This window comes from Podarcis pityusensis (genome assembly GCF_964106645.2).
Source record: "Podarcis pityusensis genome assembly, chromosome: 2".
Classification (NCBI taxonomy): domain Eukaryota; kingdom Metazoa; phylum Chordata; class Lepidosauria; order Squamata; family Lacertidae; genus Podarcis; species Podarcis pityusensis.
The window spans coordinates 6,817,244-6,831,318 of NC_138029.1; the positions used below are offsets into that span (position 1 = coordinate 6,817,244).

At 47.9% G+C, this 14,075-nt stretch overlaps 1 protein-coding gene across 1 annotated transcript; it reads right to left on the reverse strand.

Moving 5' to 3' along the window:
* Window positions 1-719: 719 nt before the first annotated feature.
* On the reverse strand, window positions 720-13,927 carry DRC2 (dynein regulatory complex subunit 2). The gene is made up of 10 exons (XM_080995183.1): window positions 13,813-13,927; window positions 12,027-12,151; window positions 11,164-11,303; window positions 9,316-9,483; window positions 8,678-8,847; window positions 8,424-8,562; window positions 6,205-6,402; window positions 4,656-4,874; window positions 2,220-2,372; window positions 720-1,147 (listed from the first exon to the last, which is right to left on the reverse strand). Exons 3-10 carry the CDS (start codon window positions 11,293-11,295, stop codon window positions 854-856), a joined length of 1,473 nt encoding a protein of 490 aa, XP_080851309.1. The 5' UTR covers window positions 11,296-11,303; window positions 12,027-12,151; window positions 13,813-13,927; the 3' UTR covers window positions 720-853.
* Window positions 13,928-14,075: the final 148 nt, after the last annotated feature.

Below are 14,075 nucleotides of genomic sequence, written 5' to 3' on the forward strand. Positions count from 1 at the left end.
ATTATTGCAATATATAAGCAGCTCCGTCTAGCTGGTCACTCGAAGATTGCATATTTCTGAGAGTCTAGTCTAGCAAAGCACTGGCAGGCCTTTCAGAATATACATTGAGCAGTGCTCATGTATTGTTTTACAAAGTTTAAAATTCCCATGGCCTAGATTGTGCTGCAACAGAGGGATGCATTTGCAATCCTTCAGGTATATTTGCAATATGTTCTCTAGACATCGGGGGCCTCCAGCTCTCACCATTCTAGCCAGCATGGACAAAGGCCAGGTACTTCAGGAGCAGAAGCCCAGCAACGTCTGAAGCAGAAGCCCAGGCAGCACCCTTGATTTGCACAATGAGCTTTAACTAATTACATCTTCCTTGGAGGCCCTGGGAATTGTAGTCCTGCAAAGTGAAGGACTTTTTGCTGCACACACACGATAGATCTGATCTCCCAGCATTTGGCAGGGGTATTAAGTCAGCTAAACCCTACCTCTACTCTGAACTCTAGGATGGAGAATTAAATAAAAAGCAAGCATGTTGGAAAGGAATCACACACAAAAGTTGGCACCTGCGCAAGTGCTTAGCCGCCTCCTTTGCAAACAGCTCTTAGGCCTGTGCACAAGCCTGTAAAAGAAACCACTGGCAGCAGACACACCATAAATCTGAGTTCCCAATATACCAGCCTCGGGGGCTTTGCTTGCAGAGGAAAGAAAAGGCTCTAGTACGCATCAGCTCAGCTCTGCGCAGCCGTTTAATGACAGGTATCGGCCCTTCCCCAAAGGCCCCCCAACAGGCCTCACTCTTCTTTATGCCCAGTGGTCTGTTAACATGACAGAGGAGGATAGTTTGAAATCACACGCCGCTGACTTAGAGGATCCGCTTGACCTCGAGTGCTGCCTCGACCACGTTATAGATGGGCTGCTTGGCAGGCTGGGACGAAGGTGGGGCAACGTTTTGCTGGTTGACAATCATCAGTGGATTGATCTGGCTCAGCACCTCGTCGTTCACCGAGATGCCATCCAGGTACTGCTTGAGCAGCTGCCTCAGCCTGAGGTTGTCTTGGAGCAGCGCTTGCTTCGTCCGCTCCAGCGAAAGCTGCTCCAGCCTCACCTTGTTGTATCTTTGCCAGAAGCGCTCCAGCCCCACGTAATCCTGCATCATCTGGAAAAGACAGGCTTCTGGGTTGGTTCTAAGGAGTCTCTGGACAAGAATCCCTGCTTTGAGTCAGTGGCTGCATTGGGAGAAACAAAGCGCTCTTGAGCAGCCACTAAGTCGGGAAATGCTTCTTGTGAATGTAGCACCCAAAGGTCTTGTAGCAAAGATTACCGTATTTTTCACTCCATAAGACACACTTTTTTCCTCTTAAAATCTAAGGGGAAATGTCTGTGCGTCTATTTATAGAGTGAATGTGTGGTCCCTGGGGCTGGGGGGGGACCCGGGCTTCCCTTGCCAGCCCCCACCTGCTCTTTGGGGCTGGGGGAAATCCGGGTTTCCCCCGCCAGCCCTGCCAAGCTCCTGAGCAGCTCTGGAGTAGCCCACGAAGCCTCCGTAGGGCAGCGGGGAGGCTTCATTCCACTGCCCTGGGGAGGCTTTGCGCAGATATCCCTGGCTTTTGCGGGAGGTGGAGGAAGGGACAGAGCGAGGCTCTCTCACTTCCCCCACCTCCCGCAAAAGCCCCCAAGAGCCACATTTTTTTTTTCTTGAATTCCCCCCCCCCAAAAAAGTAGGTGCACCTTATGGTCAGGTGCGCCTTATGCAGCGAAAAATACGGTATTATAGCTGTGTGGCAAGCAAACGCCACAAAGTCAGGTGGGCCTGGATAGAGAGGCAGGCAGAATGCATTCTGGGAAAGTACAAGAGGCAAAGGGGAAAACTTTGCATGATGCTAAGTGCATCACTTGGAAGTTGTATGGTGGTTCCCCTGCTGTGAAGAGCAGACATAGGGAGCCTAATCAGGATTGGGGCTGTGACATGGGGGTTAACTCTGCCCCTGCCATGGTCTGAATGGAAACCCTTCCACCCCAGCTGCTGCTGCTAGCCTTGGGGTGGGTGTTCCCATTGGTGCCAGGGCTGTATTGCCTCAATCTGACCAATCTTCTGGGAAAGAACAGCCCTGAATGCTAAACTGGAGACACAGAATAATCCTGACAATGAACTGAAAGAACTGTTTCCTCCTCTGCTGGTGAAGCAGGCACACATGCCTTCCTCCCCTTTCCACACACAGACAATTCACCTGGGCTAGTGGCTCTTCCGGTTTCTCCAGGACCACCTTATCCACAGTCTTCTGTTCTTCCCAGGTCAGGGAACTGGCATAAAATGGCAGCACTTTCTCCTCCTCCGACTCTAGCCTGCGGCACATCTCAGCCAGGCGCAGGATCAGCTCTGCCTATGGGGGACGGGGAACAATAATCAGACTCAGTTTTCCTCTATCTGGCACAGGATACACTTCCCAGGGTCTGGCACTGGAGTGTCTCTGTATAGTTCTAATGTGGGAGTTTTAGTTCTCTGGAGAGCTAGGAATGCCTTCACAGGATTTTCAGCACTTTTATCACACACACACCCGACATGACACCCGGGGCACACTTTTACCAAACTACAATTCCCGGGATTTTTTAGAGTGGGGTGAGGAGCTTGTGCTCCTCCAGATGTTTGTTGCTGGATTCTAGCACCCAGAACTCCTAGCCTGGCCAGTGGTCAGGAGTGGTGGAACTGGTGGTCCTGACAACGGGAGGATCGTACGTTCCTCAATCCCGCTTTAGGGAAAACCATGGCAATTAAATGAGTATAAAACCAATATAAGTTTGTAATGTAGGTTTAGTTGCCAACAGTCAGAGAATCATAGAGTTGGAAGAGACCACAAGGGCCATCGAGTCCAACCCCCTGCCAAGCAGGAAACACCATCAGAGCACTCCTGACATATGGTTGTCAAGCCTCTGCTTAAAGACCTCCAAAGAAGGAGACTCCACCACACTCCTTGGCAGCAAATTCCACTGTCGAACAGCTCTTACTGTCAGGAAGTTCTTCCTAATGTTTAGGTGGAATCTTCTTTCTTGTAGTTTGGATCCATTGCTCCGTGTCCGCTTCTCTGGAGCAGCAGAAAGCAACCTTTCTCCCTCCTCTATGTGACATCCTTTTATATATTTGAACATGGCTATCATATCACCCCTTAACCTCCTCTTCTCCAGGCTAAACATGCCCAGCTCCCTTAGCCGTTCCTCATAAGGCATCGTTTCCAGGCCTTTGACCATTTTGGTTGCCCTCCTCTGGACACGTTCCAGTTTGTCAGTGTCCTTCTTGAACTGTGGTGCCCAGAACTGGACACAGTACTCCAGGTGAGGTCTGACCAGAGCAGAATACAGTGGCACTATTACTTCCCTTGATCTAGATGCTATACTCCTATTGATGCAGCCCAGAATTGCATTGGCTTTTTTAGCTGCCGCGTCACACTGTTGGCTCATGTCAAGTTTGTGGTCAACCAAGACTCCTAGATCCTTTTCACATGTACTACTCTCAAGCCAGGTGTCACCCATCTTGTATTTGTGCCTCTCATTTTTTTTGCCCAAGTGCAATACTTTACATTTCTCCCTGTTAAAATTCATCTTGTTTGTTTTGGCCCAGTTCTCTTGTTTGTTTTTGCCCAGTCACATGAGAGAAACTCTGAGCTGTACATCTCGGCTAAAAGAGCAGCATGCAAAGAATCTGCTTTGCTCTCTGGGAGTTCTGAGTTTCCACCACTATGTCAGGGCACTTTCAAGCATGGCTCCTTTGGGAAGAAGAGGCTATATGGCTGTGTACACATTAATGGCTCAAAATGCAGCTAAATTGTTCTTTTTCTCAATCCAGATTGAAGCTGGTTTGAGGGGAAGCACATCAAAACACAGTATTTCATAAGAAACAACCACATAGATATGAATTGTGGATAATGCCATGTGCACACTACTTCTCTAACCAGTGGTGGGAGCACATTGGGTGCAGTGTGAACACAGCCTCTATCTCGTTGCCACATTACAATCATCCCTGGGCTCCTGTACCTTTAAGAGACATCACACATGATGCCCCCCCCCAATGCTGAATTAATCTGTGTAAGAAGGGACATGTACTGCACACACAACTGTCCTCTGGGAGCTGCTCAGCACCCTGGCTTCTAAGCGAATTATTGTGACAAAATGAGAGCCATGCACAATTTTCACACAAGAGTACATATGGGTTCTCCGCACCATGAAGAGATTTAAGATTTGGAGTTATTTAAATGTACACTAAAATATCATGTGACTGGGACGAACACATCTGTGGCAACATGCCTGTCACACAGGGACGCTCAAAAGAGAGCCAGAATTGCGGGCAGCTCCTTGGCAAGGGAAGATTATGTGACAAGATTTACAGGCACACGGTACAGTATGCAAAGCACTTGTTCTGTTATAGCGCAAGGGCTGCAGCCCTGAATGGAGGATCCTCCACATATGCGGCGGTGCAATGGCTGCTCATGCCTTCTTATCACCCCCCCCCCCCAGACATGGCACCCAGGGCACACCGGTGCACCGCCCCCCCCACCCCCGTTGCGATGCCACTGTCTTCAGCTACCTTCGTTCCCCCCATCCTATGTACTTTCTCAATATGTGGGAGGAAGGAGCCTGAGACCATGACTACCCAGAAGTGCATACAGTTTTACCTTCTGCATAACACGTTCCAACACTTTGAGAGCCCCGCTGCTCTCCCTGGACAGCTTAGCCAGGTTGCTACGGGCCTTGGCTCTGGCCCGGTTCATCTCGCTCTTGAGCTTCTGCAGCTGCTTCAGCACCACCTCCTTCTCATCGCGGACTCGCCGGTTCTGCTCCTCGCTCTCCCGTGCATGAAGAGCAATCTTGTTCTTCAGGATGCCAATGAGGTCCTGGTGACAAGAGAGGGATCTAGTCAGCCGACAGGAGGTCTTCTGTAGCAACTATAAACTGAAACTCATGGCTGCAGGAAGAGGTGCAATTAGATGGCCATTTTGGTTTGCAGCTTTGGTGGTGTGAGATTTTACTGTTGTAGGAGGTTCAGAGTAATGATGGGATGAGGAACAACTGCAGATATTTATAAGGCATGGGAGATGGGGGGGGCAAGGTTTCAGGAGGATCTGTTGCTCCGCCCACTGCTGATGTGCATCACCAGACGTTTGCCCATGAATCTATTTTCCCCCAGGTTCTTCTGTTGGTGGGATGAGGGGGAGAAGGTAGATTTATGGAGAAGAGTGCTGGAGGCTGATGAATTTTTGATCTTTTCTAGCCTTCCGATTCTGTCCACTGAGCTTTGCAGGCCCAAATAAAATGTTCAATGCTCCCTCCATCCAGCATGACCTCCACGGCTACCACTGGAATGGCAGCCAGTCCAGGATCTACCCACATAGAGGGGATACAAAGGTAAAGGACCCCTGACAGTTAAGTCCAGTTGCAGATGACCCTGGAGTTGCGGCGCTCATCTCGCTTTACAGGCCCAGGGAGCCATCATTTGTCTGCAGAGAGTTCACACACCCCCGGGTCATGTGGCCAGCATGACTAAGCCACTTCTGGTGCAACGGAACACCGAAACCAGAGTAGCGCACAGAAACACCGTTTACCTTCCTGCCGGAGTGGTACCTATTTATCTACTTGCACTTTTGGGGCGTGCTTTCAAACTGCTAGGTTGGCAGGAGCTGGGACCGAGCAATGGGAGCTCAACCCGTCGTGGGGATTCAAACCGCCGACCTTCTGATTGGCAAGCCCAAGAGGCTCAGTGGTTTAGCGCCACCTGCCACCCACGTCCCTTACATGGAGGGGATAGTTCATATAAATTAATCCACAGACACCCTGTTTCCTGCAATCAACAGCAACACTTCAAGACAAGGCCATGATAATCACCAATGCAGGTAAAGGCCCTGCAAAGAGTGTCTCCGCCATGGGAACCCAACTAAGCTGTGAGCCAAGTGGCAACCTCACACACTCCTGGAGGTCATTGCAAGTGGACTGCCAATTCTAGAAACTGGGCCACCGGTTAGGTATCTCTCTTGATGGTGAATTGCAAGGGGTGGGGGGATATAGGTCAAGGAAGGTAACTTGGGGAGGCTGTTAATGCTGCCATTTTGAAAGAACACCACTGCGTAGAAGGGACAGCACAGCAATATCTCAGCTGCAGGAGAAAGCAATGCCTGAATAAAGCCCAAATGTTTCCCTGGTCCGACCAGCCCAAGCAGGGCCACTCACTTGCATCTTCTGCAGTTTCCTCATCTGCATCTCAATCTCCTTGGTGCTCTTCTCATCTCTGCGTTTGAGGCCTTCAAAGGCAAACTTACGGTCTTCCGTTGCCTCTGTGTAAGTACGCAAGGCCTGTTGGAAGCGTTTCCACAGCTCCTCCACTTTACCCTCCAACTGCATGCGCAGGTAATGCTTCTCCTCCAAGTTCTGGGGCAGAAATGAACACAGATTAGTATTCTGTTAGCAGAACAGTCGGTCCTATTCTGGTCTGCTCTGGAGTTTTCCAGTTAACTGACTCATTTTGGACTACCCCAAGATCAGCCTCCCCAGGAACTCCTTCCCCAAGCAAAAGAACACCATACATTTAGAGCACATCTGATGCACACTGAAAGCTCATGACTTCCCCCAAAGAATCCTGGGAACTGTAGTTTGTTAAGGATGCTGGGAAATGTAGCTCTACAGGAGGAAACTACACTTTGGAAGATTATTTGGGGGAAGTCGTGAGCTTTAAATGTGCATTGGATGTGCTCTAAATGTATGGTGTGGAGGATCTGCCCTTTAAAAAAAATGTTATTGTTTGTTATTATGCTATATATTTGTGTAATTTTAGATTATAAATGGCCCTGTCATATTTGGATGAACAACAGTACAGAAATTTAATATAAATAAGTAAAAAGCCTTAGTATGCCCAACTGGTTTACTTTGGGGGTTTTAAAATCATGAGTATGGGCTCCAGCAACAAGAAACCTTGTACCTGGAGAAATAATGAAAATAAGGAGGACCTGCACATAGTTTCAGCTACAGTCTTGTTTCCCCAATCACTAGAATCTCTCATATGGCTCTTCTTGGGATCTTACATGGAACTGGATTTTACAGCATCAGCTCTGAGGGTTCTTTCTTCTTCCCCGCCCAGTAATGTGTGGCATAACACAATGCATGAAAATGACACCATCCGCCTGCGCATTCCCCCAGCCTGTGAGCCAATTATGTGGGGGTGAGGGGGCTACAAAATCAGGTCATGAGTTGATTCGCTACACATTACTGGGAAGAAGAGAGAAAGAAATATACAGCAGAGGTGGTTCCATGTTTCTGCCTGTAGACCAGTTCAGCCACTGACTATAGCTATATGTGCAAAAAAACACAGGGATGGTAATGGGTGTATTTTGATTACATAAAATGTGTTTGAGCTGGGGCCCTTCATCACTAGTGGCAGCTACAAATCAATGGAAGGAAAATAAACTCAAACGAAGTATATGATGATGAGTGTTAACAAAGAGTTGAAGGAATATACATATAGGCTTCCAGTCAAATGAGATGCCTGATATTGGGTGCAGGATATATTTAGAACCTTTATAATTTCAAAGTCCTGGCATGACTAAACCTCCATTGAACATCTCCATGTAGCTTCTACCCATCCCACATTCTTTCTTTCTTTGTTTTTTTTTTTAAATTAACCAATATATTGTCACATAACAGACGCATAAGAACACTGGAAGAGCCTGCTGGATCAAGCCAATGGTTCATTTAGTCCAGCATTCTGTTCTCACAGTGGCCAACCAGAGGCCTACAGGCAGCCTCAATGCAGGAACTGAACATAACATAACCTTGTGATTCCCAGCAACTGGCATTCACAGATAAATCAGTGTAACTAATTAAAACTCACTTGAAATGGGCTAAAACAATCAAAAAGAAAAAAGGAGAGCATCAGCACACAGCTGATTATGAAATAATGATGCCCTAACTTGCATATTAAATAACTTTTAAAAGGCCTATGAAAGGCAGGTTTCAAGGCTATGCCATTGCTAAAACGTGCATATATTTTTTCCTGAGGATATTGTCCATTTCAAAATACAGTGGTGCCTCGCAAGACGAAATTAATCCGTTCCGCGAGTCTCTTCGTCTTGAGGTTTTTTCATCTTGCAAAGCACGGCTATTAGCGGCTTAGCGGCTATTAACGGCTTAGCGGCTATTAACGGCTTAGTGGCTTAGCGGCTTTAAGAAAAAGGAAACAAACTCGCAAGAACTCGCAGAACGTTTCGTCTTGCGAAGCAAGCCCATAGGGAAATTCATCTTGCGGAATGACTCAAAAAACGCAAAACCCTTTCGTCTAGCGAGTTTTTCGTCTTGCGAGGCATTCGTCTTGCGGGGCACCACTGTATGATAAATCCTCCCATTCGTTAGCAAACTTAGAAATTGCCATAAGTTCCTCCCCGAGTTTTAACCCAGACCTTGTTCTTGACGTCATCTCTTGTACTCTGGAAGTCGAGCCTGGCCTCGTATTCACTGTCAGTAAAGTTTTGCTCCATAGCCAGCAGCACATCCTGCAGGTACCGGCTCTCTAGATTATGGTGACCTATAATTATCTTCCTGGTGAAAATATGAAAAGCCAGTTGAGTTCTAAGAGTCCAACAAAACACAGTTTTCCACGGTTGCTGAGCCACCATCTTTCCCAGCCCTGCCTCCCTCCCTTCTTCCCTTCTACCTCTCTGTGTCAAACTCCTTCTGCAGAGCTTGCAGCTCCATTTGGTAATCCTCCTCCAAGTAGCCAATGCGGCAGCGCTGGAGTTCCAACAGTTGGTCTATGTTGTGCAAGTGGCTGCGCAAAGCATGCGCATATTGAGCTTCTGCCTCCGTGAGGTCCTTAGCGAGGGACTGGAGGGGACAGAGATGGATCAGACAACCACAGCAGGAGACCAATCTGTTTTAAAGAGCTAAAGAATTCCACACTAAAAATATTGAGAATGCCAAGACCTAAAATAATAAATTGTGGTATCTGAAATAGCTTATATTAAGCTGGTAAACACACATAAAGCTTCTGAACTGAATCTGCTGTGGATTGGCCCTGGCATTCCACACTGCATTCAGTTCTTATACCACTGGGACCCACTGACAGCAATAATAAAGAACTGTTAAGAGGTCATTGCAGAATTGTACAAAGTGCAAACCACTTTTGCCTACAATACAGATGTGCCCTTTGTTATTCCCCTTTGCTCCTTATTGGCAAGTGTCACAGAGCTGCAGTGAGTCTCAGAAGGTGCGTGACTTCCCTCTCCAATCTCTAAGAGAGCCATTAACAGTTTCACAGTCTCATTCCAAGGGCTTTTCCCGGCCAGGGCTCACCTTAATGACATTGTCTTTGCAGTCCACCACACGTTCAAAGGTCTGGCTAAGAATCTCAATGTCCTTACGCAGCTCCCTGGCCTTGACTTCACGGAGCACCGTGCGCCACTGTAGGGTGATCTTGTGCAGGTTTAGTTCACTGTTGCGCTCCTCTTTGGCCAGTTTTTCCTGTATTAAGAGCCACAACTTTACCCAGGCAAGCCCAACACATCCCAGGCATCGCAAGATAAGGAACCAGACAAAGAATAGAGGTAGTAGGCAGTAAAATTTGTTTCCTAAAACCATTGTGATCACAAAACTAGTGACTGATCAATGTCAAGTTGCTGGACTACATGAGCCTTTGGTCTGATCAAAAAGGAATTTTCTTAGGATGGCAACCTTCTCCACAGGTCAGACACCACTTACACTGGTCACATATTAGCCCCAGTGTCAACTGAACACCCTGAACATGTTCTGTGCTGATCAACTGCCTTGAAACAGCACTGATCCTTTTAAAGTGATGTGGGAGTGCCTTCAAATGATCATCAGGAAATACTTCCCAAATGTAAAGCCCCTTAGGCCATGTCAATATAACAGACAGACTGGGGGACTTGTGAAACGTCTTCGGAGGTGTTCATGAAGACACTGTAGGACCACTTTAAATTTAGGGATTTGTATCACTGGGGTCTTCCAACTCTATTGCCATGTTTACCTGAAACTATTCATTACATCACCCAATTCCAGTTTCATACTCAATATGCCACCAAGTCAGTTGGTAAGAAAAGGAACTGAAAGCATTTCCGGCTTAATTGGCAGAAACCTTCTGTCAGAACAAAAGAGATATGATAAAAACTAGAGTGACACACAATCTAAGCTTCCGGTACTAAATTTAAATTCACCCATTGCCATGGCTCCCTATGGCACACATAGGGTCAATGCTCTCTCACTGGATTTCTGTGGCGGAAGTCATATATGCCTGGCATCGGCTATTGTTGTAGCAGCAATCAGTTCAATTTAATATCAAAAGCGTCAATAAGGGCTGCACTGTAACTTTGCTCACTGGTCTGAATCTTCATGAGTCAGGTGACCATGAGAAGCAGCCACAGCTCACTTTCTCCAATATAGGCTCCAAGGCCTTTCACTATTCTTCCATCAGAGTAATTTGTTGCCTGCCTACATCTATCTATTTACCCATCTGCTTGCCTTCTATGTCTTCCCTCTTACAGCAGAACAGCAGCAAAGACCCCCAAAATGGTACAGAACAGTAATTATAGAAAAATCCCAAAGGTGTTGAGCTTGAAAGACTTCCTCAAAGTAGTTTTAAAATAAACTCCAACAATACAGACAACCATTTAATTAAACATCTATTTTGCTCTCAAAGAATTCTCCTCTGGGGAAAAGTACTGAGCTCAAAATGTGTTGAGATTCTAGGATTTCCCAATTAAGTTTGTGTCCGGCCTTGCCCATCTGCCTCCAAACCACTAACCTAGTTTTGACCTTTTACCTTCCAGAGATTACATATAAACTCTCGCAACAATCTACCATGCTAGTTTCAAGCTCTTTCACCTCCTGACTGCATAAAATGCTGCGGTCAGAGCATACAATTTTAAAACGACTCTTTCTGTTTTCCATCCTGCATTATCTTACAAGTGGCACGTTGCAGACTAAAAGATGTTCTTAGCCTCACTGCTGAGAACACCCTAAGATTATGTGATTCACCCTGTTCTCTCACATTTGGAAACAAGACCCCTGGAGCACTGTTTTGAATTGTGAGCAGGTCTGCCGACACTCCTCTCCCCACAACATGCCACATATCTTCATGCTTCCTTGTAGCACAAACCCCTTTATGTCCAGGCAAACAAATGGTACCTTTAGGAACTGGGCCAGCATGTCCTCCTTCTTCTTCGTCATTTCTTCCTCAGCCAGCCGCTTCTGTTGCATCATAATCAGCCGTTCTTCATCAGTCAGGGCCGCCCGCTTGCGCCCTCTCTTCTTCGGCATGACTGCACCTATAATGGAGGAAAGTACAAAGTACAAAGAGGAGGAACCCAAGCCTCCTCCTACCCCTTTGGTCTATGCTAAAGGGAGGCAGCTCTAATGGTCAGACCACATCTGTACCTATACCTCTTTTGTCAGTATAGACCAGTGATGGCCAAACTTGGCCCTCCAGCTGTTTTGGGACTACAATTCCCACCATCCCTGACCACTGGTCCTGTTAGCTAGGGATGATGGGAGTTGTAGTCCCAAAACAGCTGGAGGGCCAGGTTTGGCCATCACTGGTATAGACACACCAATATGGCTCTTCAGAAGCCTCCTTTAACTTGTTGTCCATACCCATTCCTTCTTTATTATCCTGGCCTTGTCTTAAGGATCTCAGGATTATGAACATCAGAGGTGGGAAACCTGTAGCCCTACAGGTGTTGACTCCAACTCCCATCAGCTCCCACCAACATGATCAACAGCTAGGAATAATGGGAGTTGTGGTCCAACCTCATCTGGAGGGCCACAGATCCCCCACGCATAGTGTGCATGGTCCCTCCCCCTTTCATCCACATATAATCCTGTGACACTGATTAGGTTGAGAAATCATGGAAGGTCCGAAGCCACCCAGGGAGCTAAGTCCCTATTTGAACCTGGCTCTCCTCAGATTAAGTCCACTAGCTCGCTCTTTCTTGCCTTTTATTTCCTTCCCTTCCCTCACCATTATTTTTATTGCAATTCTTAGAACTCACCTTGCCTGAAGCTTCAAATCTGGGTCAATCCACTGCCTCACAGGCTAGCTATGAAGGCTTTTCCACCAACACTACCAAAGCTTTGTGAGGGACACGTCTGATGAGACCAGAATTGCCAGGAACGCCTATTAGAGGAGAGGAAGCAAGCATGGATGAGCCTAGAAATGGCAAATATTCAAACATCATTGTGGCCTGACTTGGTTGTCCTTTGGGGAAGCCCCACTTCCTAAAAATTAGCGTTGCCACGTTGTTTACGGACAGATGCTCTGTGCTTTCTTTAAAGCAGTGTGTAGAGGTCAGAAATCAACAACTCGTGTCTCCTGCTGTCACTGCTTTTTCATGCCAGGTAATGCTCCCATTTTAAATGATTACCTGTCATGCATCTGTTCAAGGAGCAGAGCCTCTGTCCTTAAAGAAGTGGCAAATAAGTTGGAGACAATCCCTTTTTCTTTCTTGTTAGATGTGTTATCCTGCCTGTAAAGTATTCCTCCCTTCTGGGATCAGTTTTGCCATCTAACCCATGCTCACGAGACTATCTTCTGGTTTCTCCCATCAACAAAGCATACAAGAGACCTGTTGTCAGAAGCTCTTAAAGCACTAATTCCCAAATGGTGTGGCCTGACATAACTGCTAATGGCTACAAGAAATAAAATGGCATAATCAAGGGCTCCTGAGAGCCCAAAGCACCAAGCAAAGATTGCTCACTGTGCCCTTTGCATGATTCATTGCTCTGGTCTGTGGCGTCTCTCCATCAGATGCCTTTGGATCACCCATCCCTGCCTTAGGCCCAATTACCCAGCCTCAGGGGGGAAGGAAGGAGGGCTGCATCTCTGCATGAGTGGCGCCTCTGGGATCACCTGCTTCCAGGCACGTGCAGCTGAGGCAAAAACACACAGCTCCCCTGAGCCTAGGTAATTCTCACTCTTACATAAATGGGGTGGAGGAAAAGGCTTTTTGGGTATACGGATGACGATGCATGATTTTATTTTATTTTATTAAAAAAAAGCCTGTCACATGGATCCAACAGAAATGCTTCATGTTGAATGCTCCCCCTTTGCTGTTGTTTAGTCATTTAGTCGTGTCCGACTCTTCGGGACCCCACGGACCAGAGCACGCCAGGCACTCCTGTCTTCCACGGCCTCCCACAGTTTGGTCAAACTCATGCTGGTAGCTTCAAGAACACTGTCCAACCATCTCGTCCTCTGTCGTCCCCTTCTCCTTGCACCCTCCATCTTTCCCAACATCAGGGTCTTTTCCAGGGAGTTTTCTCTTCTCATGAGGTGGCCAAAGTATTGGAGCCTCAGCTTCAGGATCTGTTCTTCCAGTGAGCACTCAGGGCTGATTTCCTTAAGAATGGATAGGTTTGATCTTCTTGCAGTCCATGGGACTCTCAGGCGTCTCCATAATTCAAAACCATAATTCAAAAGCATCAATTCTTCGGCGATCAGCCTTCTTTATGGTCCAGCTCTCACTTCCATACATCACTACTGGGAAAACCACAGCTTTTACTATACGGACCTTTGTTGGCAAGGTGATGTCTCTGCTTTTGAAGATGCTGTCTAGGTTTGTCTCCCCCTTGCGCAGTCCTAATTTTGATATGGTGATGTGGCACCACCCCCTGAAAGGCAGGCAGGCAGGCAGGCAGGCAGGCAGGCAGGCAGTTCGGATCTTGGATGCGGCGCAAAACATCTTCCCAGCCAGTCTCCTGTCGTGGTTAAACCTGCCCCCCCTCCCGCGCACCCCCCCCCCTCCGGCTTCGCTACCCCGCCGCCGCCGCCGCGCCTACCTCTCTGTTTCCCCCTCTTGTCGCAGGCCGAGTCCCTCCGGTCTCCTAGCAACAGCCTCCCCGGCCAGAGCGAGGGCGGCGCAGCCGTGGAGGGCGGAGCCGGAGGGTGCTCTGGGCTGCCCGCTGGGCGAAGCGGCCTCCGACGATCCTTCCGACGCAGCCAGCAGCGTCCGGAGACTTTTCAAGGGGCCCCGAGGGGCGGGCCCTCTCATCCAACCCCGTGCCATGCAGGGATCTCGACGCAGGATCCCCAGTCCACTCTG